This window comes from Hyla sarda, chromosome 2 (assembly GCF_029499605.1).
Source record: "Hyla sarda isolate aHylSar1 chromosome 2, aHylSar1.hap1, whole genome shotgun sequence".
Lineage (NCBI taxonomy): Eukaryota > Metazoa > Chordata > Amphibia > Anura > Hylidae > Hyla > Hyla sarda.
The window spans coordinates 4,053,286-4,080,650 of record NC_079190.1 but is presented as its reverse complement, the minus strand read 5'-3'; the positions used below and the strand labels follow the sequence as shown (position 1 = coordinate 4,080,650).

Below are 27,365 nucleotides of genomic sequence, written 5' to 3'. Positions count from 1 at the left end.
AGTGTATATACATTGTGTTGTTTGTGTTCCCTTTATGTGTTTGAGCAGTGTATATACATTGTGTTGTTTATGTTCCCTTTATGTTTTTTAGCAGTGTATATACATTGTATTGTTTGTGTTCCTTTTATGTTTTTGAGCAGTGTATATACATTGTGTTGTTTATGTTCCTTTTATGTTTTTGAGCAGTGTATATACATTGTGTTGTTTATGTTCCCTTTATGTTTTTGAGCAGTGTATATACATTGTGTTGTTTGTGTTCCCTTTATGTTTTTGAGCAGTGTATATACATTGTATTGTTTGTGTTCCCTTTATGTTTTTGAGCAGTGTATATACATTGTGGTGTTTATGTTGCCTTTATGTTTTTGAGCAGTGTATATACATTGTGTTGTTTATGTTCCCTTTATGTTATTGAGCAGTGTATATACATTGTGTTGTTTATGTTCCCTTTATGTTTTTGAGCAGTGTATATACATTGTGTTGTTTATGTTCCCTTTATATATATTTGAGCAGTGTATATACATTGTGTTGTTTGTGTTCCCTTTATGTTTTTGAGCAGTGTATATACATTGTGTTGTTTATGTTCCCTTTATGTTTTTGAGCAGTGTATATACATTGTGTTGTTTATGATCCCTTTATGTTTTTGAGCAGTGTATATACATTGTGTTGTTTATGTTCCCTTTATGTTTTTTAGCAGTGTATATACATTGTGTTGCTTATGTTCCCTTTATGTTTTTGAGCAGTGTATATACATTGTGTTGTTTATGTTCCCTTTATGTGTTTGAGCAGTGTATATACATTGTGGTGTTTATGTTCCCTTTATGTTTTTGAGTAGTGTATATACATTGTGTTGTTTATGTTCCCTTTATGTTTTTGAGCAGTGTATATACATTGTGTTGTTTATGATCCCTTTATGTTTTTGAGCAGTGTATATACATTGTGTTGTTTATGATCCCTTTATGTTTTTGAGCAGTGTATATACATTGTGTTGTTTATGTTCCCTTTATGTTTTTTAGCAGTGTATATACATTGTGTTGCTTATGTTCCCTTTATGTTTTTGAGCAGTGTATATACATTGTGTTGTTTATGTTCCCTTTATGTGTTTGAGCAGTGTATATACATTGTGGTGTTTATGTTCCCTTTATGTTTTTGAGTAGTGTATATACATTGTGTTGTTTATGTTCCCTTTATGTTTTTGAGCAGTGTATATACATTGTGGTGTTTATGTTCCCTTTATGTTTTTGAGCAGTGTATATACATTGTATTGTTTATGTTCCCTTTATGTTTTTGAGCAGTGTATATACATTGTGGTGTTTATGTTCCCTTTATGTGTTTGAGCAGTGTATATACATTGTGTTGTTTATGTTCCCTTTATGTTTTTGAGCAGTGTATATACATTGTGGTGTTTATGTTCCCTTTATGTGTTTGAGCAGTGTATATACATTGTGTTGTTTATGTTCCCTTTATGTTTTTGAGCGGTGTATATACATTGTGTTGTTTATGTTCCCTTTATGTTTTTGAGCAGTGTATATACATTGTGGTGTTTGTGTTCCTTTTATGTTTTTGAGCAGTGTATATACATTGTGTTGTTTATGTTCCCTTTATGTTTTTGAGCAGTGTATATACATTGTGTTGTTTGTGTTCCCTTTATGTTTTTGAGCAGTGTATATACATTATATTGTTTGTGTTCCCTTTATGTTTTTGAGCAGTGTATATACATTGTGGTGTTTATGTTCCCTTTATGTTTTTGAGCAGTGTATATACATTGTGTTGTTTATGTTCCCTTTATGTTTTTGAGCAGTGTATATACATTGTGTTGTTTATGTTCCCTTTATGTTATTGAGCAGTGTATATACATTGTGTTGTTTATGTTCCCTTTATATATATTTGAGCAGTGTATATACATTGTGGTGTTTATGTTCCCTTTATATATTTTTGAGCAGTGTATATACATTGTGTTGTTTATGTTCCCTTTATATATTTTTGAGCGGTGTATATACATTGTGTTGTTTATGTTCCCTTTATCTTTTTGAGCAGTGTATATACATTGTGTTGTTTGTGTTCCCTTTATGTTTTTGAGCAGTGTATATACATTGTGTTGTTTATGTTCCCTTTATATATATTTGAGCAGTGTATATACATTGTGTTGTTTGTGTTCCCTTTATGTTTTTGAGCAGTGTATATACATTGTGTTGTTTGTGTTCCCTTTTATGTTTTTGAGCAGTGTATATACATTGTGTTGTTTATGTTCCCTTTATGTTTTTGAGCAGTGTATATACATTGTGTTGTTTGTTCCCTTTATGTTTTTGAGCAGTGTATATACATTGTGTTGTTTATGTTCCCTTTATGTTATTGAGCAGTGTATATACATTGTGTTGTTTATGTTCCCTTTATGTTTTTGAGCAGTGTATATACATTGTATTGTTTGTGTTCCCTTTATGTTTTTGAGCAGTGTATATACATTGTGTTGTTTATGTTCCCTTTATGTTTTTGAGCAGTGTATATACATTGTGTTGTTTATGTTCCCTTTATGTTTTTGAGCAGTGTATATACATTGTGGTGTTTATGTTCCCTTTATGTTTTTGAGCAGTGTATATACATTGTGTTGTTTATGTTCCCTTTATGTTTTTGAGCAGTGTATATACATTGTGGTGTTTATGTTCCCTTTATGTTTTTGAGCAGTGTATATACATTGTATTGTTTGTGTTCCCTTTATGTTTTTGAGCAGTGTATATACATTGTGGTGTTTGTGTTCCCTTTATGTTTTTGAGCAGTGTATATACATTGTGTTGTTTGTGTTCCCTTTATGTTTTTGAGCAGTGTATATACATTGTGGTGTTTATGTTCCCTTTATGTTTTTGAGCAGTGTATATACATTGTGTTGTTTATGTTCCCTTTATGTTATTGAGCAGTGTATATACATTGTGTTGTTTATGTTCCCTTTATGTTTTTGAGCAGTGTATATACATTGTGTTGTTTATGTTCCCTTTATGTGTTTGAGCAGTGTATATACATTGTGTTGTTTATGTTCCCTTTATGTTTTTGAGCAGTGTATATACATTGTGTTGTTTATGTTCCCTTTATATATATTTGAGCAGTGTATATACATTGTGGTGTTTATGTTCCCTTTATATATTTTTGAGCAGTGTATATACATTGTGTTGTTTATGTTCCCTTTATATATTTTTGAGCGGTGTATATACATTGTGTTGTTTATGTTCCCTTTATCTTTTTGAGCAGTGTATATACATTGTGTTGTTTGTGTTCCCTTTATGTTTTTGAGCAGTGTATATACATTGTGTTGTTTATGTTCCCTTTATATATATTTGAGCAGTGTATATACATTGTGTTGTTTGTGTTCCCTTTATGTTTTTGAGCAGTGTATATACATTGTGTTGTTTGTGTTCCCTTTTATGTTTTTGAGCAGTGTATATACATTGTGTTGTTTGTTCCCTTTATGTTTTTGAGCAGTGTATATACATTGTGTTGTTTATGTTCCCTTTATGTTATTGAGCAGTGTATATACATTGTGTTGTTTATGTTCCCTTTATGTTTTTGAGCAGTGTATATACATTGTGTTGTTTATGTTCCCTTTATGTTTTTGAGCAGTGTATATACATTGTGTTGTTTATGTTCCCTTTATGTTTTTGAGCAGTGTATATACATTGTGTTGTTTGTGTTCCCTTTATGTTTTTGAGCAGTGTATATACATTGTGTTGTTTATGTTCCCTTTATGTTTTTGAGCAGTGTATATACATTGTGTTGTTTGTGTTCCCTTTATGTTTTTGAGCAGTGTATATACATTGTGGTGTTTATGTTCCCTTTATGTTTTTGAGCAGTGTATATACATTGTGGTGTTTATGTTCCCTTTATGTTTTTGAGCAGTGTATATACATTGTGTTGTTTATGTTCCCTTTATGTTTTTGAGCAGTGTATATACATTGTGGTGTTTATGTTCCCTTTATTCTTTTGAGCAGTGTATATACATTGTGTTGTTTATGTTCCCTTTATGTGTTTGAGCAGTGTATATACATTGTGTTGTTTATGTTCCCTTTATGTTTTTGAGCAGTGTATATACATTGTGTTGTTTATGTTCCCTTTATGTTTTTGAGCAGTGTATTACCAAGCAGCTGCACCACAAAAGCAAGGGAGCAAAAATCATGTTTCCCAGTATGAATTATATATGAACTTGGATAGAATATGTAATGAAGCTCCACAACAATAATACAAAGGTTTTATAGACCAGTAATCATGCAAACAACATCCTGTACATATAGTTAATAATACTAATAATATGATGTAGGTGCGAAAAAGGTGCTGCTAAAGCGCAAAGAAGACCGTTCAATACTGCTACCGGGACTCCATAGACCAAGGACAGGGAGCAGATGACCCCACGCGTTCCGCCACCAACACGGTGGCTTCCTCAGGAGTGATTTGATACTCACTGTGTCCGTCTTATAAATGTCAAGAATGGGCAGGGAAGGGGTGCACACTATTCTCGCCCGCTCCCCTGTCCCTGCCTACTTATGTACCTGCCCTAAACGACAGGTCTGTAACCACGAAGACAGTCCCTTCCTATACATGTGGGGGGCATAATTGTCAAATAAACTACAATGACACAGACTAGGTCCGGGGACAGTAGGAACAGACAGATTAACAAAGGAAGACTAAACACTCACACAATAAGTCCAATGTCAACTATCCGCATCTGAAGCCAGGAGATGTCACAGTACAAAATCGCTAATACCAGAGAGAATAGTCAGAGAGAGGAGCGAAAGGTTCATAAAGCCAGATATAACAAATACAGACAACAGCTAGCGAGAGTACAAACTGAGCTCTATAGCAACACTGACTGGGAGTAGACTGCCAGCTTATATGGAGCCACAACAGGTGCTGCAATCAAGGTCAGCTGACCAGTCCAGACAGCCGGGCGTAACCTAGCAACAAAAAACAACAAAGAAGCTGTCAGAATTTTTTAACCCTATAGGTTCTGACAATATATCATGGAAGATAAATAACATCTGTGTAATTACCTGTATGTAATCATCCAACAAGTCTCGTGGCGTTGTGCGCTATACCGGAAATAGGTCACCGGAAGTGAGGTAAGTCCTGGGACGCAACTTGAAAATGAGGCTCTACACGCAATAGACACAAAGCAAAACGAGGTTCAGAACGCAATCAGCGCAATGATAATACAGCCCCATATACAAAAACGGAAGTGGGGCATAGCGGAACAAAAGCAGACCCACATAAAAAAAACGGAACCTGGCAAATCGGAAAATTACATATTATTGATTATACAGGTACGCCATCATCCCGTTATCGGCATTTAAAGCGTTCTAACGAGCGGAGAACGCTTTAAAGGAAAACTGTCACTTGTTTTCTCCCGCACTATCCACAGGTACTGGTGGATAGTGCGGGAGACGCTGATTAAAATGAATATTCATCCCCCCTCCCCCGGTTAGGAGCGGCAAAGAGAGGGAGAACTGGAGGGAGGTGGGATGAATGTTCATAAGCGGCGCTGATGTCAGTGCCAGTTAAGCCCAGAAGCCCCGCCCGTGCCAGTTACAGGAAGATTTCAACAGATAATAAAACTACAATTGCGGGAGAACGGCGGCGCAGATCCGGACACGGTAGGGCTCGTTTTAATCAGCGTCTCCTGCACTATCCACCAGTACCTGTGGAAATTGCGGGAGAAAACAAGTGACAGTTTTCCTTTAAACCCGGTGGGTCCCGACTGCTATCAGCAGCCAGGACCCAGGGTTAATGTCGGGCATCACCGATCGGGCCGGTGCCCGGCATTAACCCTTTAGATGCCTCAATCAAAGTTGATTTTCGGCATCTAAAATAAAAGTGAAAGCATCCCGAGAGCTCAGTAGAGCTGATCGGGACTATCGCGACAAAATCATGATGTCCCGATCAGCTGAGAGGACAACGGGAGGGAGCTTACCTCTTTTCTCGCTGTCCTATCGGTTCTCTATTGCTCCAAGCCTGCCATGCAGGCTGGAGTAGCAGGGCACCAATAACACTGATCAATGCTATGCTATGGCATAGCATTGCACAGTGTATGCAATCAAAAGACAGCATGATATAGCCCCCTATGGGGGCAAAAAAAAGGAAAAAGTAAAAAAAAAAAAGTAAATAAATGCGAATAAGCCCCTCCCTTAAAAAGAGTTTGAATCACCCCCCCCCCCATTTCCCATTTTTTAAATAAAATAATGTAATAACAAATAAAAATAATCATATGTGGTACCGCCGCGTGCGTGAATTTCCGAACTATTAAAATATAAAGTTAGCAAAACCGCACGGTTGATGGCGTACACATAAAAAAAAAGTGCTAAATTGTGCATTTTTGGTCACTTCATATACCATAAAAATATTAATAAAATGCGATCAAAACCTCCCATCAAAACAAAATGGTACCGATAAAAGCTAAAGACCACGACGCAAAAAATGAGCCCTCATACCGGCCCGTATACAGAAAATTAAAAAAGTTATAGGGGTCAGAAGATGACAATAAAAAAAAAAAAAAAAAGACTAATTTGGGTGCATGTAGTTATTTTTTTAAGTAGTAAAATAAAATAAAACCTACATAAATTGGGTATCCTTGTAACCGTATGGAACTTCAGAATAAAGATCAGGTGTCATTTTTACCGAAACGTGCACTACGTAGAAACGGAAGCCCTAACAAATTAGCAAAATGGCATTTTTTTAAAATTTCCCCACACAAATAAGTTTTTTTTTTTTGTTTCGCCGCAGATTATGTTATAAAATAAGTGATGTCATTACAAAGTACAATTTGTGACGCAAAAAAAAACCCCTTATATGGGTCTGTAGGTGCAAGATTGAAAGCGTTATGATTTTTAGAAGGGATGGAGGAAAAAACGAAAGTGCAAAAACAAAAATTGTCCGTAAAAGGGGTACTCCGGTGGAAATTCTTTTTTTTTTTTAAAGTAAACTGGTTCCAGAAAGTTAAACAGATTTGTAAATTAAACAACCAAAGAAAACGTAAGTGCACTCGCCGCATAGCAGAGACTGTCGGGTCCAGAGGTCCGGTAACGGAATACCGGGTCACGGCATAGGCGCTGGTGAAGTGTGGCGCTCGGAGGCTACGCCGGCAGTTTGGCACGTGAGTGCGTGCTTCTTCCGGCCTCTGGTTTACGTCATGGGAGAGAACGCAACGTTGTCATAGCAATCGTAAACAAAGCTAGGGAACACCAAGTGGGTCAAAAATAATCAACCAAACCCCGGGGAAGAAACAGGAGAGGTGTAAAAGTGAAAATCTATAAATCTGAAAAAGAACGAAAATAAGGAAACCCAAAATAAAATAAGGCAAGTAGAAAAGAGAAATCCTAATGATAATAGTGCAATAATATAAAATACTAAAAGAAATAAAGAAAGAACAGAAACAAGGGTAAATGATGCCTACTATGGAGACGAACGTCGAACTAAGCAAGGAATGGAGTCCTATCTACTCTATCATTGAACCCCGCAGGACCATGGGCGTTAGTCCTCTTGATCATGTGGGCTTCATGTTGTAATAATATATTTTGTATGTCGCCTCCTGGAGCAGGCATGACAACTTTAACCCCTTAAGGACTCAGCCCATTTTGGCCTTAAGGACTCAGACAATTTAATTTTTACGTTTTCATTTTTTCCTCCTCGCCTTCTAAAAATCATAACTCTTTTATATTTTCATCCACAGACTAGTATGAGGGCTTGTTTTTTGTGCGACCAGTTGTCCTTTGTAATGACATCACTCATTATATCATAAAATGTATGGCGCAACCAAAAAACACTATTTTTGTGGGGAAATTAAAACGAAAAACGCAATTTTGCTAATTTTGGAAGGTTTTGTTTTCACGCCGTACAATTTATGGTAAAAATGACGTGTGTTCTTTATTCTGAGGGTCAATACGATTAAAATGATACCCATTATTATATACTTTTATATTATTGTTGCGCTTAAAAAAAATCACAAACTTTTTAACCAAACTAGTACGTTTATAATCCCTTTATTTTGATGACCTCTAACTTTTTTATTTTTCCGTATAAGCGGCAGTATGGGGGCTCATTTTTTGCGCTATGATCTTTACTTTTTTTTTTTTTTTTTTAATTCAAACATTTTTATTTTAAAGAAACATAAAAACACCAGGTACAATGGATTACACATAATCAAAAGTACAGTACATACAAAAACGTACAGAAAATGATATATAAGTAAGGACACTCAAGTTGTCGTCAGAAAGCATAGTCATATGACTAAAATACAAACAGGTAGCAAAGTTGTATTCAGGGATCTTCCCCAAGTTGACAGCGAACGGGGCCAAACAACATCTTGGGTAGGGCAGTTCGCATCCTGTTTATATTGTATAGAAATCTAGCAATAGGCATAGGTAATAGAGGGTATTAACAGAACCTAGAATCTATATTAGCGTACAGAAGGGCAGTGGGGGCTCGAGTACCACGAGTTCCATTTCTTTTGAAAGGCCCTATAGTGGTGGTAAGCTAGGGAATATGCTCTCTCATAACTACACGATAGGTTGACAGAATTGATTACTTCTAGTAGGGAGGGTACGTCAGTAGTGCGCCAGCGTCTCGTGATCAGAAGTTTAGTGGTTATCAGGATGTGGGCTATGGGAATACGGACTTGTGACGGTAATTTGTCTATATCAAGCAGCAGTAAGGCTAAGCTAGGTTTCAGGACAAATTCTCCCCCTAAAAATCTCCTCAAAAGCAACTGCACTCCCTCCCACAAGATACGTAAGTTCGGACAATCCCACAAAGTATGCAGTAGGGTTCCCCTTAGACCGCAATTGCGCCAGCAAGTGTTAGTGCACTCTGAGTTCATTACATGCAATCTGGCGGGAGTAAAGTACCAGCGGAGCACAGTTTTCATGAATGCCTCTCTATGATTAGTAGAGCGGAACAGTTTATATGCATTATGTAGGGCTTGGGTCCATTGTTCTATCGTGTATGATTCCCCGAGATCCGATTCCCATTTAGCCATATAGGGCAGTTTCACCGTGTCAGTCCTTCCCCCTAAAAGGTTGTAAAAAAGGTTGATCCCTTTCTTGGTGGGTACCGGGCTCTGGAAAAAATGAAGGATGCGTGTGGGCATCATCAGAGTACGGCAAAAATCTTTAGTCAATAAGCTCCTGATTTGGAGACATTTATAAAAGTCTGAGTGTGGGACATTATACTTTTGCCGTATGTGGGGGAAATGTATAGTGTCAGAAGAGTCAAGAAGGTCGCCCACCCACTGGATGTCACCCCTCTGCCAGTTCCGCAAGTCAATGTCTGGAATGTAATGAGTTAAGAAGTCGATTGGGACATCCCTTAGGAGGCAAAGTCTGCGATGTACTGGTTGCGTAATGAAATATTTCCAGATCTTGTCTGAAACGTTGATTGCAGACAGGCAAGTCGGGGAAGGGGCAGAGGACGGGTGTAGAGCTACTAACAGCCGAGAGCGCAGGGACAGTGGGTTCGAGCACACTGTCTCTATATCAACCCACCGCTTAGACCTATTCCCAGACCACCAAAATTGTAGTTGGTCGAGAATACACGATCTGTAGTAATCCTCAAGGTGGGGGAAACCAAGGCCACCGGAGTCAACATGGGTGGTCAGGATCTTCCGTGCTACTCTGGGTTTTTTGCCCGCCCAAACGTACGTATATATGATCTTATTTAGAGATTGAAAATACGATCTAGGTATAGCAATCGGCAGAGTACGGAACAGATAGAGCAGTTTGGGCAATTGCATCATTTTAAATGCCGCCAGACGACCCAGCCATGATGGGATAAGTTTGGAGTAGGATGACAGAGAGTCAGAGAGGGCTGAAGCAAGAGGAGGAAAATTGTTGTGGAAGGTGCGAGAGGATGGGTAAGAGACTTGGATACCTAAGTATGCCACTGATTCCGTTTGCCAATCTAGCTCAAATTGCAGTTTAAGGGCACTAATCGTGGGGGCCGGAAGGTTAACAGGTAGAATTTGAGACTTAGAGGAGTTCAGCTTGTAAAAGGATATGTCGCTAAAGTCATGAAGAAGAGAGAAGAGAGCGGGTAATGAAGAGGGAACGTCGGACATGGTGAGAATGACATCGTCCGCGAAAAGTGCTAACTTGTGCTCTTGGCTGCCCACCTTGATACCTCTGATGTCAGGATGGGCTTGAATGGCTCTAGCAAGGGGTTCGATGGTAAGAACAAACAGGAGGGGTGAAAATGGACATCCTTGTCGTGTTCCGTTCGACAGGGTGAATTGGTCTGACAGTGCTCCGTTCACGAAGACCTGAGCAACAGGGTTGGAGTAGAGAGCTCTTATTGCTTCCAGGATCGGGCCTGAAAAGCCAAATTTCTGCAATACAGAAAATGCGTACAGCCAATTCACCCTGTCGAAGGCTTTCTCTGCGTCTAGTGTCAGGAATGCAGCAGGGGTGTTATGATGTTCACAATGTTGAAGTAGGGAGAAGATCCGTCTGGTATTATCTGGGGCCTGTCTTCCGGGGATAAAACCTACTTGGTCGGGGCCTACTAGTGTCGGTAGGAGCGGTAAGAGTCTATTAGCGAGCATTTTTGCATATATTTTCACGTCGCTATTCAGTAGGGAAATCGGTCTGTAATTGGAGGTTTGATCTGGAGGTTTACCGGGTTTATGGATAGTGGTAATCAAAGCATTCAGCATTTCCGCGGGGAGGGAGCCCGAGGATCTAGCAATGGAAAAAACTTCCAGCAAATAGGGGGACAATATCTCACCGTATCTTTTGTAATACTCGTTGGGAAGTCCGTCTGGGCCCGGTGTTTTGCGCGGAGGGAGGGATGTTATGGCTGATTTAACTTCCTGTAAGGAGAAGGGAGAGTTAAGGGAGGCAAGTGAAGATTCAGATAGTTGAGGAAGGTGCAGAGAGCGGAGAAAGGAGTCAATGTTCATCTGAGAAGGCTGAGTCGTCTGGGCGTCAGTCCGTAAATTATAGAGGCCATGGTAATAGTCCTGAAATGATTTAGCAATGCCTTGAGGAGACAAGTGAGTCTCTTTCGTGGTGGGATGTGTCATCGCTGCGATGCGACATTTAGCACGGGGAGGTTTTAACCTGTTCGCAAGTAGTGATGTAGGCTTATTATCATGTGTATAATATCTTACTCTGGACCTCTTAACGTCTTTTTCAAAAGAATATAGCAGCTGCTGACGTAGGAATGTACGGGCCTGAAGCAGTTGTGAATAGAGATCGTCAGTAGGGGAAGATTTGTGGAGTGATTCTAAGACCTGCACTCTAGCAATAGCGTCTGTCAAGGTTTTGGTACGTTCTTTTTTGAGGTAGGATCCCATTTGAATGAAAGTGCCTCTGATCGCCGCCTTATGGGCGAGCCACAATGTGGTAGGGGTGACATCCGGGGTCTCATTAAGGCTAAAGTAGTCTAGGAGGGAGTTTTCTATTTTCTTGCTGTGTACCGTATGGGCAATAATATGGTCGTTAGCCCGCCATACAAAATCAGAGTGAGGCTTGCCTGTAGGGGACAGTGACAGGAGTGTAGGAGCATGGTCTGTCCAGGTGATTTCTCCAATGCCTGTGTGGGTGACTTTCTGCAACAATCCTCTAGATATCACTATCAGGTCAATCCTAGAGTATGTGCGGAAACGTGGTGAGTGGTATGTGTAGTCACGCTCAGAGGCATGGAATATCCTCCACGAGTCAAATAGGTCATAGGAAGTGAGCAGGTCTCCAACTAATGCGGAGCGCCGTCTGGAGCTACCAGTAATGTCTAGTGAGGCATTGGGGATAGAGTTAAAGTCTCCGCAAATCACAATATCTCCCCTTTTAACTGAGGACACTAAATCAAAGACTTTCCTGAGAAACCTGTTTTGTCCGTGGTTAGGCGCATACAAGTTAACAATAGTATAAGTGCAATTGTCAATAGTGCAGACAAGAATAATGTAACGACTCTGGGGATCGACAATTTGGGTGTGAATGGAAACAGCTAAGTCGTCTCTAAAGGCCACCAGTACACCCCTTTTCTTTTTGTGGAAGGAGGAGGAAAGCACCGTGGGGAACCTCTTATTTTTAAGCGTCGGGGGATTGGCAGTGGATATATGTGTTTCTTGTATACAGAGCACTGAGGCCTGTCGTCTCTCCGCCTCCCGCCACATGAAATGCCTCTTCTGGGGGCTATTTAGGCCATTAACATTAAGGGACAGTATGTCAATACCCATCGTGCACAGGGGGTGGTAAGTGTTCGGAGATATGCTACTTAGAGAGAGGGTTAAAAACTCGACTACCTCCCCGGGGAGGCAGACGAGGATGTCACACTACAGATAATCAGGGGAAGTATTAACTAGAACGAGGATGTCACAGAGGGCCAGGAATAGAGCACAGGCTACCTAGCGCAGGAGGGGATGCCCCCTGCCGATACTCGAGGAGTTAAAAACCCGACTTGGTTCCGAGAACCACAGACGGGGATGTCACAAGATAGCAATAAGAGGGGTGTGGGGACACACTATCCCTATTATACAATGAAAATAATAACAACACTGAGTGGTAGAGAAACAGTGAAAACTGTGCAAGTTAAAACACCAAGAAGTAACAGGAGAGGTGCAGTAACACCTTAAACTACGGTGTAGAGAGTTCCAGTCTAACACCGCTTCCGTGGGCGTGGAAGTCCAACAAGTCTTAAGTGGTCAGCACATAGGAAGCCTTATCGCCTCAGAAACTAAAAGCGATATAGGTTATAAATGAGATACATACTTGCAGAAAAGCAAAAACTAAAAAAAAAAAAAAAGATCACTCCGGGTCCTCGGCAGGCAGTGCTACCTCCGGATGTCCCGCGGGGTCGGGGCTATCTTCAATCATATCCCAGTTTCGCAGCGTCTGCAGACCGTCTTCAGCTGACAGCAGCGCGTGGACCCTGCCCTGTCTGTGGATGAGAATCTTAGCGGGAAAGCCCCATCTGTAGGGAATTCCAAGGTTGCGCAGTACTGCAGTTACCGGGCCAAAACTACGCCGTGCCTGGAGAGTTGCAGCAGATAAGTCGGCATACAGCTTGATCTCTCCATACGGATCAGGTAGGGTAGAATGGTGGCGTGAATACTGGAGCAGAAGATCCTTAGTCTGGAAGAAGGTAAATCTGGCAAGGACGTCACGGGGTAAGTCCTCAGGTATAGAGCGCGGTCTGGCCACTCTATGCGCTCTGTCTATGCTGTATTCATAATCTTCTAAATCCGGCAACAGTTTTTTAGTGAGGTGCTTAACATATTTTGCCAGCTGTGAGCCGGGAACATCTTCTGGGATACCGCGAAATTTTACATTGTTACGTCTATTAGTCCTCATAATCAATCAGTTTAGCATGTAGAGAGTCCACCTTGCCATCCAAAGCATTATGTGCACCCTGTAGGTCATTGTGGGCTTGTGCAAAGGAGACCAGTTTAGATTCAGTATGGGACATCTTTTGTTCCAGGAGGGCAGTAGAGGAGCTAATAGGCTGCAGCAATCTAGTAAAGTCGTTTTGCAATGAGCTGCGCAGCATTAGCAGCATATCTTTCAGGAGGGTATCAGACACGGCCTGATCAGTTGTTTTATATGCAGAGAATAAATCAGGCTCAGTACGATCATCAGGCTCTCCATCGGCAGTGCTCTCCCCCACATGTGAAGACAGCCTGGGTTTCTGTTTAAGCGGACTAACCTGAGGAGAAGTTGGCAGGGTGAGAGAGTCACGCTGGTCTCCGCTCCATTCTGCACCCGGTCTCTGCTCGGCTCCGACACCCCCTTCAGCTGAGAAGACAACCTGATCCTGGGAAGAAGCAGGCTCCCACTCCGGGGCATCATCAAAGGAGAGGGTTTGGGTAACCCTGGTGGAAGGTAGGTTCAGGTACGGGCTCTTCCTCATCTCCCCTCTGCCTCCATCCTGGGACATAGCCGGTTTGTTCCGGCTCGCCGGAGTCTGGTGCGCGCGGCCTGCAGCGCCATCTTGTAGAGCCCTGCGCGCCGAGTCTCCGGAGCGAAAGAAGTAAGTTAGTTGCTGGGAACCTCCAGATTTATGGTTCCTCTTCTTGCCGGTAGTCGCCATGGTCGTTGAGGCAGCTCAGGGTGAAGCCGCAGGTCGCTGGCAAGGAGGATAACGCTGTTTCTTAGGCTTTAAAGCAGGAGCACTTGTTCTATGCGGCCATTCAGTGCGGCGACCAAACCACGCCCCATCTTTACTTTTTTTTGATACCACATTTGCATATAAAAAACTTTTAATACATTTTTTATAATTTTTTTTAAAATAAAATGTATTTAAAAAGTAGGAATTTTGGACTTTTTTTTTATTTTTTTTCGTTCACGCCGTTCACCGTACGGGATCATTAACATTTTATTTTAATAGTTCGGACATTTACGCACACGGCGATACCAAATATGTCTATAAAAAATGTTTTTTATGCTTTTTGGGGGTAAAATAGGAAAAAACTGACGTTTTACTTTTTTATTGGGGGAGGGGATTTTTCACTTTTTTTTTACTTTTACTTTTACATTTTTTTACATTTTTTTTTACACTTGAATAGTCCCCATAGGGGACTATTCATACCAATACCATGATTGCTAATACTGATCTGTTCTATGTATAGGACATAGAACAGATCAGTGTTATCGGTCATCTTCTGCTCTGGTCTGCTCGATCACAGAACAGAGCAGGAGACGCCGGGAGCCGCACGGAGGAAGCGCTGCGGGCGATCCGATCGTTCATTTAAATCGCGAACTGCCGCAGATGCCGGGATCTGTATTGATCCCGGCACCTGAGGGGTTAATGGCGGACGCCCGCGAGATCGCGGGCGTCGGCCATTGCCGGCGGGTCCCTGGCTGCGATCAGCAGCCGGGATCAGCCGCGCATGACACGGGCATCGCTCCGATGCCCGCGGTTATGCTTAAGACGTAAATGTACGTCCTGGTGCGTTAAGTACCACCTCATTTACGTCCTGCGTCCTTAAGGGGTTAAAGGGGTATTCCAGGCAAAAACTTTTTTTTTTATATATATATATATCAACTGGCTCCGGAAAGTTAAACAGATTTGTAAATTACTTCTATAAAAAAAATCTTAATCCTTCCAATAGTTATTAGCTTCTGAAGTTTTCTGTCTAGCTGCTCAATGATGATGTCACGTCCCGGGAGCTGTGCATGATGGGAGAATATCCCCATAGGAGCTGCACAGCTCCCGGGACGTGAGTCATCAGAGAGCACTTAGACAGAAAACAACAACTTAACTTCAGTAGCTAATAACTATTGGAAGGATTAAGATTTTTTAATAGAAGTAATTTACAAATCTGTTTACCTTTCCGGAGCCAGTTGACATATATAAAAAAGTTTTGGCCAGGAATACCCCTTTAAGGAGGCCGCCAAATTTGAGTACCTCTACATTATTCTCATGATGTGTCATTAAATGCTCAGCTAACCTAGCGATACCTGTACCATTATTTAGAGTATATAGATGCTCCCTAAAGCGAGCACATGGTTGGCACATGTAAAAGCGAGAACAGGGGCAAGTAATGTAATACACTCCATGTGTACTCTTACATGTGATGAGCTGTGACACCGTATGGGAAACTCCTCCTAGGTTACACTGCTTAGCGCACGTGTCGTGACGGCAAAATTTACAATTGCCGCACTTAAAGTTTCCTACCATTTTTGCGCCAATTAAAGGGACTATCTATTTTTTTCTGGTTTTTCTTTACAAGATTTTTTAAATGGTCAGAGATAGTGAAGTTCTTCCGATAGGTAATCAGGGGTGGTTTCCTAGCTATACTGCAAATCTCCCTATCGTTTTTAAGGAAGTGCCAGTATTTCCGGATAGTTGAATTAATTACGGAATTCATAGGAGAGTTTCTAAATAAAAGTGTAAATCTTCTTTCTTAAGGTTTAGTATTTTTCTTCTTTCTGTTCTTGTATGTGAGGAGATCCTGCCTGTGCATAGTCGAGACCTTCGCCTAGTCAAGTAAGAAAGAGGATAACCTCTATCTAGGAGTCTGCTTTTTAACTCTTCAGATTGTTGCGCAGAGGTCTCTTCATTGCTGTTCAGACGCTTAAGTCTAATGAACTGGCTCAGCGGTCTTCCTCGTTTAACATGATCTGGGTGTGAACTCGAAAAGTGGAGAATGTTGTTCTTGCCAATGCTTTTCCAATATCCTTCAGTCGGTAATCCCTCTGGAGTGGTGACAATGTTGATGTCCAAAAAATTCTAAATTTGTGGAGCTAAACGCACTAGTAAAACGCATGTTCATAGTGTTGACAGAATTCAGGTGTAATACAAATTCATCAAAGGGGTTCTCAGGTCCGTCCCATACTATAAGTATGTCGTCGACATAATGCTTATAAGGTTTAATAAAGCTGGAGCATTTCTTGCTAGTTGAAAAAATATAATAATATTCAATAACTGCCCAAAAAAAATTGCGAACGTGCAAGATATGGGTGTCCCCATAGCAGTCCCAGTCTTTTGTTTATACCAACTCTGTTCAAACTGAAAAGTATTCTGTGTAAGAATGAAGTGGATAGCGTCACATACAAAATTTATGTAGTCTTCTGATTTGTCGGTCTGTTGTAAGAAAAAACGGGCGGCCTGTACACCCGCATCAGTAGGGATGCGGGTGTACAGGCTCTCCACGTCTATGCTTGCCAAATTATAAGTATGAAACCAGGGGAGGTCCTGGATGAATTGGAGGAATCGACGGAAGAAGGGGGCGCAAGAGCCAATCGATATATATTTCGATAGGTGCTTGGTCACGGACCCAATCCCCAATCGGCCGACGTGACATGTGCACCTTAGGTAGTATATACCATCTTGGTCTTCTTGGAAAAAGAGGAAGAAGATGTTCTGCTGTCTTGTTATCTATCACGGCCTTCTCTGTATTTTTTATGTAGGATCTTGCGTTAATAATTCATATGTAGTTTGGTCTGACAGTTGTTTCCTAGCTTCTGACTGGTAAGCCATTCCAAAGCATTGGATTCAGCCGCTGTCAGATTATGCGGTTTCTCTGGGTATCTGAGGAACTTCACAGTAAAGAGGTCAATGGGAGATCCCGGTGTAACTGGGGGGTTGAAGGTGGACAAATTACCTCCTGTAAAAAATGACTCGTCCTCCACAGATACTTCATCTTGTTGGACACCTGGTAATTCTGCCAATATACGGACCAGTTCGTTGTCACTTGGTCCGAAACCATGGACCGCGCTAAACCCTAATGGGCCAATGGTACAGGGTATAGTACCTTCTTTTGGGACATCAGCATTCTTCGATTTGCTATTATAGAATTTGTAGAGGGACATCTTTCTTGTAGCTTTGAATAGATCTACTTCAAACCCGACTATATATCGAAATTCTTGTGGAATCCGTAATTCAATCCTTTTGATAATGCATTAACACACTAAGTAGATCACATCCAGAGATATTAATAACATTATAGACCCCTCCTACTTGTTCCAGGACACTGACTTCCTTTTTTGATAGGGTCTTGTCTGGCCTCTCCCCATTTTCTGCCTAAAGGGACCTCACTATCCGTGCCTGTATTCACTGAGGATGCTCTAAGGTCTTTATTTGTCTCATCTGATACACTGGTGTCAGAGTCTGTAGTCCAGAAATCAGGGCTGCGGCGCCTCATTTGGAAGCGTTGTCTATTACCCCCTCTAGCACCCCCTCTAGGCTGTTTTTGATTTTTCCATGAAAAAACTGTATTGGAGTCATAGTCTTTCTTATCTCTAAGACTATGCGTACATGTGTGTACGTGCACCCCGCAGGAGACTTTGACCGGAGGTCACCGAGGACCTTGCTGCTCACATCATTAGGTGATTTAGCCCTCTGAGTGCTCTCCCCATTTTCTTGTCTTGGTTTTTGCAGATTTGTAAATTACTTCTATTAAAAATCTTAATCCTTCCAGTACTTATTAGCGGCTGTATACTACAGAGAAAATTCTTTTCTTTTTGGATTTATTTTCTGTCTGTCCACAGTGCTCTCTGCTGACACCTCTGTCCATGTCAGGAACTGTCTAGAGCAGGAGAAAATCCTCATAGCAAACCTATGTTGCTCTGGACAGTTCCTGACACAGACAGAGGTGTCAGCAGAGAGCACTGTGGACAAGACAAAAAAGAAATTCAAAAAGCAAAGAATTTCCTCTGTAGCATACAGCTGCTAATAAGTACTGGAAGGGTAAAGATTTTTAATAGAAGTAATTTACAAATCTGTTTAACTTTCTGGCACCAGTTTATTTAAAAAAAAAAAAAGTATTCCACCAGAGTACCCCTTTAAATGGGCACTCTCATTAAAACTAATTTTTGCTATTGCACTCCTTATGGTAAATAAAAAAATCTTTCTAATGTACTTTGTTTAAAAAAATTGAGTTTTCTATGTTTTATTTGGTTTTTTTTTAAAAGCTGCCACTAGGTGTCTCCCTACTTGTCCAGAGCACATTTCCCCTATCTCTTCCACACACTTTGGACTCCTGCTGGCCTGGCAGAAGTCCAGAATCAGGAAATGCTGAAGGGGGGGGGGGGGGGGTGCAGCCTTAGGCAATCATAGCTCATCTCACACTGAACTGCTCTGGGCTGAGTGTAGCAGAGTGAGGGAGGAAGTTCTCCCTGTATGGCTTCAGATGATGTCATGCCTGCTGGGGAACGCCCCTTCCCAGTCTGTGAATCTGACTGAGACTGAGCAGAAAATACAGAGCAATATCAAGGTAGAAAACTAAAAAATAATAAAAATAAAGGCAGAGGGTGGTTTATCATGATGGGGGCAATGACCTGGGGGGATTATAACATTTTACAAGATCATGAGAGGTCTCAGTCATGCCAACTCCCATCTTGGAACACACTGGTGGCATATAAGAAATGGATGGAGATCAGCAAACTCTGGTTGGCTCCGATCCATCCTAATGCCGTACTTTGGACCGATGATCTATACCCTTCCCGAACTCCCAATTACCACCAATGGTTTTTACCAGGTCATTGTGGCACCAGTGTAAGATAAAGTTTGGCTTCACCCCTGAACCCTGTGCCTTAGCCTCTTCATCTCCACACTATTGGCTGTAGGAAGATGGCAGGAACTGCGAGGGGGCTAGGTGAATATGTGTGTCCTTTTTGTATGGCCAGTGAATGATCGCATAAAGTCAGGTTTGTTTGTCAGGTTTTAGTATTTTGGTATTGTTTGTTCTGCTTTGTGTTTCCTGAGTCCATATTCACACTGTGCGTTTGTCAGTCCTTTTTTAACCTTGTTTGATTCTTGATCTACTAGGATAGAATCCTGTTCTGAGCCTTGTGCTAATCTGTCTATCTAGGAGTGAGTGAGTCTTGTGTCTGTACCTGTGTTTGCTTGCATTAAGGATTTTTGTTTTCCTCATAGGCTAGTATCCTGATCACATGGTGGGGTGTGCCCGCTAGGTAGGAGTCTATTTGGATTTAGTATTGATGTCCCTCCATGATTGGAGTGGGGTGTCCAGTGTGTTCATTGTTCTGAGTCCAGTGTGAACAATGCTCTTGATTTCCTGACCCGTTTAGTGTTCTGACTTGTACAGTTTGTTTTGTTTGACTCTTACGCCCATGCACTTTAGCAGTATAGAGACTGTCCTTGTGGTTGTCGATCCGTCCTTTAGGGAGGATGGGCAATAGGAAGGGACAGCGGTTATAGGGACAGTTAGGGTGCACTAGTTCGTATTGAAATGAGGGCAGATAGTATTCTATTTATTTACACTTTAACTGCGGACCATATAAGACATTATTTTACTTAAACAAGTAGATTTAGGCCCTAAATTTTTAAGTGTTGTGAATAGAAAATCCCAACTAGTCCAGTTGAAGGACTTCTCCACATCTACTGATAGCAGACAGAGGTCTGTGAGCGGCAGCAGAAGCGATGCATCATTAGTATTATCTGGTAACAAAACCACCATGATCTGTCTGGATAACCTGAGGCAGGCGAGTACTGTATAACACGTTGGAAAACAATTTATTGTCTATGTTGACTAAAGAGATGGGTCTAAGGCTAAAGGATTTCATGGTGTCTTTACCAGGATTTGATATAGCTCTATGTGTGTGTCCTGGGATTATGAGTGGTCCTTGAGTGAGACTCTATGGTCCATGTAAGATGTTCTTCCAAACGTGATTCTGTCTCAGTTCTCATTGTCTTCCCTCAGGTTCCTTAGATCCAGGACTCTCACAGACCTAGCAGCCACAGCAAGCCGAATAATCACTAACCCTCCAAGAATGGAGAAGAACAGAGACATCATGGCTGCCAGGATACTAGACCTCACCATAGAGATAATCTACTTCATAACTGGAGAGGTGAGAGGTCACATAATAATCCAAGTAAATGACTGGAGAGGTGAAGGACTCTTTCAATGTCTGTAATGATCATTGTCTCCTTATACACAGGATTACACAGTAGTAAAGAAGTCAGGAGGATCGGGCACCACCCAGAACCCCATCACAGGTCCTCCACCTTATTCACTGATACATGAGCAGAAGATCCTAGAACTGACCACCAGGATCACTGAGCTGCTGACTGGAGAGGTGACACTGCTGGGACATTATACAGTAATGGAGGGGTCTGGTAATGATTGGAGAGGTGACACTGCTGGGACATTATACAGTAATGGGGGGGGGGGTCTGGTAATGATTGGAGAGGTGACACTGCTGGGACATTATACAGTAATGGAGGGGTCTGGTGATGACTGGAGAGGTGACACTGCTGGGACATTATACAGTAATGGAGGGGTCTGGTGATGACTGGAGAGGTGACACTGCTGGCACATTATACAGTAATGGAGGGGTCTGGTGATGACTGGAGAGGTTACACTACTGGGACATTATACAGTAATGGAGGGGTCTGGTGATGACTGGAGAGGTGACACTGCTGGCACATTATACAGTAATGGAGGGGTCTGGTGATGATTAGAGAGGTGACACTGCTGGGACATTATACAGTAATGGAGGGGTCTGGTGATGACTGGAGAGGTGACACTGCTGGGACATTATACAGTAATGGAGGGGTCTGGTGATGAGAGGTGACACTGCTGGGACATTATACAGTAATGGAGGGGTCTGGTGATTATTAGAGAGGGGACACTGCTGGGACTATATACAGTAATGGAGGGGTCTGGTGATGACTGGAGAGGTGACACTGCTGGGACATTATACAGTAATGGAGGAGTCTGGTGATTGGAGAGGTGACACTGCTGGGACATTATATAGTAATGGAGGGGTCTGGTGATGATTAGAGAGGTGACACTGCTGGGACATTATACAGTAATGGAGGGGTCTGGTGATGACTGGAGAGGTGACACTGCTGGGACATTATACAGTAATGGAGGGGTCTGGTGATGACTGGAGAGGTGACAATGCTGGGACATTATACAGTAATGGAAGGGTCTGGTGATGACTGGAGAGGTGACACTGCTGGGACATTATACAGTAATGGAGGGGTCTGGTGATGACTGGAGAGGTGACACTGCTGGGACATTATACAGTAATGGAGGGGTCTGGTGATGATTAGATAGGTGACACTGCTGGGACATTATACAGTAATGGAGGGGTCTGGTGATGACTGGAGAGGTGACACTGCTGGCACATTATACAGTAATGGAGGGGTCTGGTGATGACTGGAGAGGTGACACTGCTGGGACATTATACAGTAATGGAGGGGTCTGGTGATGACTGGAGAGGTGACACTGCTGGCACATTATACAGTAATGGAGGGGTCTGGTGATGATTAGAGAGGTTACACTACTGGGACATTATACAGTAATGGAGGGGTCTGGTGATGACTGGAGAGGTGACACTGCTGGCACATTATACAGTAATGGAGGGGTCTGGTGATGATTAGAGAGGTGACACTGCTGGGACATTATACAGTAATGGAGGGGTCTGGTGATGACTGGAGAGGTGACACTGCTGGGACATTATACAGTAATGGAGGGGTCTGGTGATGACTGGAGAGGTGACACTGCTGGGACATTATAGAGTAATGGAGGGGTCTGGTAATGACTGGAGAGGTGACACTGCTGGGACATTATATAGTAATGGAGGGGTCTGGTAATGACTGGAGAGGTGACACTGCTGGGACATTATACAGTAATGGAGGGGTCTGGTGATGACTGGAGAGGTGACACTGCTGGACATTATACAGTAATGGAGGGGTCTGGTGATGATTAGAGAGGTGACACTGCTGGGACATTATACAGTAATGGAGGGGTCTGGTGATGATTAGAGAGGTGACACTGCTGGGACATTATACAGTAATGGAAGGGTCTGGTGATGACTGGAGAGGTGACACTGCTGGGACATTAATCATCACCAGACCCCTCCATTACTGTATAATGTCCCAGCAGTGTCACCTCTCTAATCATCACCAGACCCCTCCATTACTGTATAGAGAGGTGACACTGCTGGGACATTATACAGTAATGGAGGGGTCTGGTGATGATTAGAGAGGTGACACTGCTGGGACATTATACAGTAATGGAGGGGTCTGGTGATGACTGGAGAGGTGACACTGCTGGGACATTATACAGTAATGGAGGGGTCTGGTGATGATTAGAGAGGTGACACTGCTGGGACATTATACAGTAATGGAGGGGTCTGGTGATGACGGTATCATTATGTGTCAGGTTCCTATAAGGTGTCAGGACGTCACTGTCTATTTCTCCATGGAGGAGTGGGAGTATGTAGAAGGACACAAGGATCAGTACCAGGACATCATGATGGGGGATCACCGGCCCCTCCCATCACCAGGTAAGAGGAGACCTTCCTGATTATAGAGGAGACCAGGGGTCAGGGTCACTTAGACCCCCATCATGTGATCATCACATATACAATGTATTCAGTCACTGTATATATTTCCTATAGACGGGTCTGGTCAGAGGAATCCACCAGAGAGATGTCCCCGTCCTCTAGATCCCCAGGATTGTCCAGAGGAGACGCAGAATGTCCCCCCGGATCATCAGGTAGATGAGATTCCTGTAAATCCTCTATAGATTGATGTCATGGAGCTTTCTATCCCAGCAGTGGAGGAGACATCTATGGGGTCCTGGTGTTGGCTGTGGTCGCTCCCGGATACAAATGGTTTCTGGTTTTATACAGTCTTGCGATAAACCTCCATCTCTTTGGACATAAAATCCTGGCAAACCCCATTGAATGTTATGGTGTAAATGCAAGAAATACTCTGCACACTGTGACAGGATCGGCTCCGATCAGTTCATGCTGTAGAATAACATAAACATTTCTGTCAACATTTAAAATATTTGGATGAATTTCTTTTTTTCTCATGTATTTAATGTTGGATTCTTGCAGGAAAGTGATGGTGGAGGAACAAGTGGATTTGAGTACCATATATCAGAGCCAGTGGATGGTAGGAGCCTCGCATAAATCTTGTGTCTTATTCTTCCCTGGGAGACTGAGTTTATGTAAAATGTTCAACCTACTTGGACCTATCTAGTTTTGACAGTCTCCTTTTGCCATAGGGAAAACAGCTGCCATGGAGGGATTTATGGCTATTTCTTGTTTCTGTGCAATTTTCAGGATCCCTTGTTTGTAAGTGTGAGGTCACTTATCTCCCTCCCACACATCAACCACCCCACCCATTGTGGCACAGCTGAGCTCCCTTCCATGCTGTGCTGTGAATGAAACTACAATTCCCTGCAGCCCTGTGGAGAATGATTTCCCTCCCATCCAGCGGTCGCTCTACCCATAGAAGCACTGCCATGCTCCCTTTCAACACCGGACAAGTGATGTAATGTCTCTGTCTACTGAAAAGCCACTTTAGTAGATTCCCTCCCCCCCCCCCCCCATTTAGTAGCATGTTGGACCCTTCTTTGTCCTCTAAAACCGTAGCCTTTTGTTGTTGCAAGGATTCCATTTGGTGATGAAACTGACTTCAGGAATATCAGCCCATGTGGATATGACCGCTTCTTTTATATAGTTACATGGTTCTTAAGGTTAAAAAAAAGACAAGAGTCCATCGAGTTCAACCTATATCCCTAATGTTTCCTACTGTGTTGATCCAGAAGATGCTGCACATTAGATGGAGGTCCTAACATGTTCTAAACCAGGGTTGTTTGTGTGAACTGGCTATTTCCTATTTCTGTGCCCTCCCTCCAACTACAATTCCCAGGATCCCTTGTTTCCAGGTGGTAGGGGAATTATCTCTCTCCCACATCAACCAGCCCACCCACTGCAGCACAGCTAGGCTCCCTTCCATGCTGTGCTTTCAACTACAATTCTCTGCAGCCTTGTGCAGAATGATCTCCCTCCCACCCAGCGGTCACTCGACCCAATGAAGCACAGACGCGTTCCCTTTCAACACCTGACTAGTGATACTAACACCAAAAAGAAGACCATATAACAACACTGTTATCAAAAATGAAGTACATTTTATTAAGGTATCACAAATGTTAAAAACACTTAAAAGACATGTATCATGTAAACGTACCACAAAGACTCAGGTAGAAGAGAGGAGAATGAGGGCACTGAAAAAAGTCCTAACTGAATAGTTCCCTTTCAACACCTGACTAGTGATACTAACACCAAAAAGAAGACCATATAACAACACTGTTATCAAAAATGAAATACATTTTTATTAATTTACACTCATGGAGTACCTCTCACCTCCTACCCCTGAACGCCTCTGGAAGCACAGACACGTTCCCTTTCAACACCTGGCTAGTGATGTAATGTCTCGGGCTGCACTGCAACCTGGGAAAACCTGAGACGACTAATTTTGTATGCTGCTAAAAATAAACATCGGGTCAGGGATCACATAATAATTGTGAGAAAACCATCAAACATAGGTACAGACACTATATTATGAACTACACTAACATTTCAGGCTTATAGCACAGTTAAATAAAACAAAAAATCCTGGAATACCCCTTTAAGCAGATGGATTACAGGAGTTGTAGACTGTATTTTGTATGTATTGTATGTATTCTTTACAAAGAAAAATATCAATTATATTGTCTCTGAACAATTTTATTTCTGTTTTTTCTTCCAGGTGACGACTGTATGGGAGGCTCCAATGGAAACCTCCTTTTTTTCCCCATTTATGAGGAAGCACATAATCTATCATGGGCTGAAAAGAAAAATGAACATAAAATTTTCGCATGTCCTGAATGCGGGAAATGTTTCACTCGGAAATCATATCTTACGGAACATGTAAGAACTCACACAGGGGAGAAGCCGTTTTCATGTTCAGAATGTGAAAAATGTTTTATGCTTAAAGGTCATCTCGAGAGGCATCAGAGAATCCACACAGGCGTGAAGCCATTTTCGTGCCCGGAATGCACAAAATGCTTTACGCGTAAAGATTACCTTGAACAACATGAGCGAATTCACACCGCCAAGAAACCGTATTCATGTATGCTATGTGGAAAATTTTTTAAGCATAGATATTCTCTTGAGTACCATCACATAACTCACACAGGGGAGAAGCCGTTTTCATGCCCTGAATGTGGGAAATGCTTTAGTCTTAAATCCTACCTCGTGGAACATCTAAAAACCCACACAGGGGAAAAGCCATTTTTATGTTCAGAATGTGGGAAATGCTTTGTGAGTAAAGGTCATCTTGAGAGACATCAGAGAATCCACTCGGGGGAGAAGCCGTTTTCATGTATGGAATGCGGGAAGCGATTTATGCGTAAAGATTATCTGGAGAAACATGAGCGGATTCACACAGGAGAGAAGCCATTTTCATGTCAGGAATGTGGGAAATGTTTTACCCATCAATCAAGTCTTGTGTATCACCTAAGAACTCATAGAATGTAGAAGATATGTTCATGTTCTGAATGTGGCAAATGTTTTTTTTGTTTTTTGTTTGTATAACTGTGGTTCTTGAGAGAAACAGTGAAGTCACACGGACAAGAATCCATTTTAAGGTTTGGATTGTAAGAAATGTGGCCTATGTGGCGCTTTATTGTAGGACCAATGGGACAGTGGCGTAAGTAGAAGAAAAGCGGCAAATATCGGGCCTCCTATTATGGAGTGGGATTTGTTTATTTTCTCTTTGCTTTCCATGACCCATTGGTCAGTACCTCTCTCCACTATTTGCTGACAATGCAGTTCCCTGGAGAGAGGAGTCTGCACAGTTTCTTACCAATAGAGAAAGAAATGGGACCAACCAAGATGGGGCCCCCTCTCTCCAAGGGGCCCATAACAGCCGCATGGTCTGCCACTATGGTACCTAAGATCTTAAAGGGGTACTCCGGTGGAAAACAATTCATATCAATTGACCCAAGAAAGTTATACAAATTTGTAAATTACTTCTAAATAAAAATCTTAATCCTTCCAGTACTTATCAGCTGCTGTATGCTCCACAGGAAGTTGTGTGGTTCTTTTCAGTCTGACCACAGTGCTCTCTGCTGCCACTTCTGTCCGTATCAGGAACTGTCCAGAGTACAAGCAAATCCCGATAGAAAACCTCTCCTGCTCTAGACAGTTCATAACATGGACAGAGGTGTCAGCAGAGAGCACTGTGGACAGGCTGGAAAGAACTACACAACTTACTTTGGAGCATACAGCAGCTGATAAGTACTGGAAGGATTCATATTTTTTATAGAAGTAATTTACAAATCTTTTTAACTTTCTGGCACCAGCCGATATGAAAAAAAAAAAAACCGTTTTCCACCGGAGAACCCCTTTAAACATCATGTCGGATGATGTAATGGTGCGTTTTTTCACAAGTAGCTGACCTGCAAAATCTGGACTGGGAACAATAATATTTGGATACTATTAATGTATCCAACAAATGTCATGTATCTAAGCTCAGTGAGTAGGAAGTGGGTAGCACCAAAAATATTGATCTGTGCTACAGAAAATGCAACGTTTTCATGACGTTAGAATCCGTGCGCCAAAAACGGCAAAATGTGTTTTGTTTATTCCCCGGAATAACGTTTCGATACATGAAGCCACGCCCATTTTTGTCGGGAAAAGGATATTTCACTGGTGAAAACTCTTCAGTTATATGGTGCGGATGGGACTCACCCTCAATTTTTTGTGAATTCCATAAATTTTCACGAGTGAAAACCTGTTTATTTATCCCCCAATGTCTTCACATTCGTTTTGGGTGGAGTCGTCTGTCATATGACCTGTGTATTAATATTTTATTAAAGGGTCCAAGAGTCTTGTCTCCATCTGAGGGTTTTTCTTTTTTTTTTTTTTTTTAGAAAACTGAGATAAGGAGCCCCCCTCTGTATTAGTGGAATAATAGGGCAGTGGTCCCCAATCCGGTCCTCTAGGCCACCAGCATTCCGGGTTTCCTCAGTTACTCCATTGGCAAAGGAAAAATTCACATCCTGGATCGGTGAAGCCTTGAGGACTGGGATGTGGACCTCTGGTCTCAAACTGTGATCATGAAAGGTAAATCAAGGCTTCCCTTTTGCA

General features: G+C 42.0%; 1 protein-coding gene across 1 annotated transcript in view; it reads left to right on the top strand.

Moving 5' to 3' along the window:
- Positions 1-27,109, top strand: part of LOC130355582 (zinc finger protein 420-like) — a 94,177-nt gene extending 67,068 nt beyond the window's left edge. Inside the window, exons 10-15 of the mRNA XM_056555895.1 lie at positions 20,129-20,276; positions 20,367-20,504; positions 22,601-22,724; positions 22,839-22,936; positions 23,283-23,340; positions 24,982-27,109. Of these exons, the coding sequence (XP_056411870.1) occupies positions 20,129-20,276; positions 20,367-20,504; positions 22,601-22,724; positions 22,839-22,936; positions 23,283-23,340; positions 24,982-25,751 (1,336 nt within the window). The 3' untranslated portion in view covers positions 25,752-27,109. The remainder of the gene's footprint in view (positions 1-20,128; positions 20,277-20,366; positions 20,505-22,600; positions 22,725-22,838; positions 22,937-23,282; positions 23,341-24,981) is intronic.
- Positions 27,110-27,365: the final 256 nt, after the last annotated feature.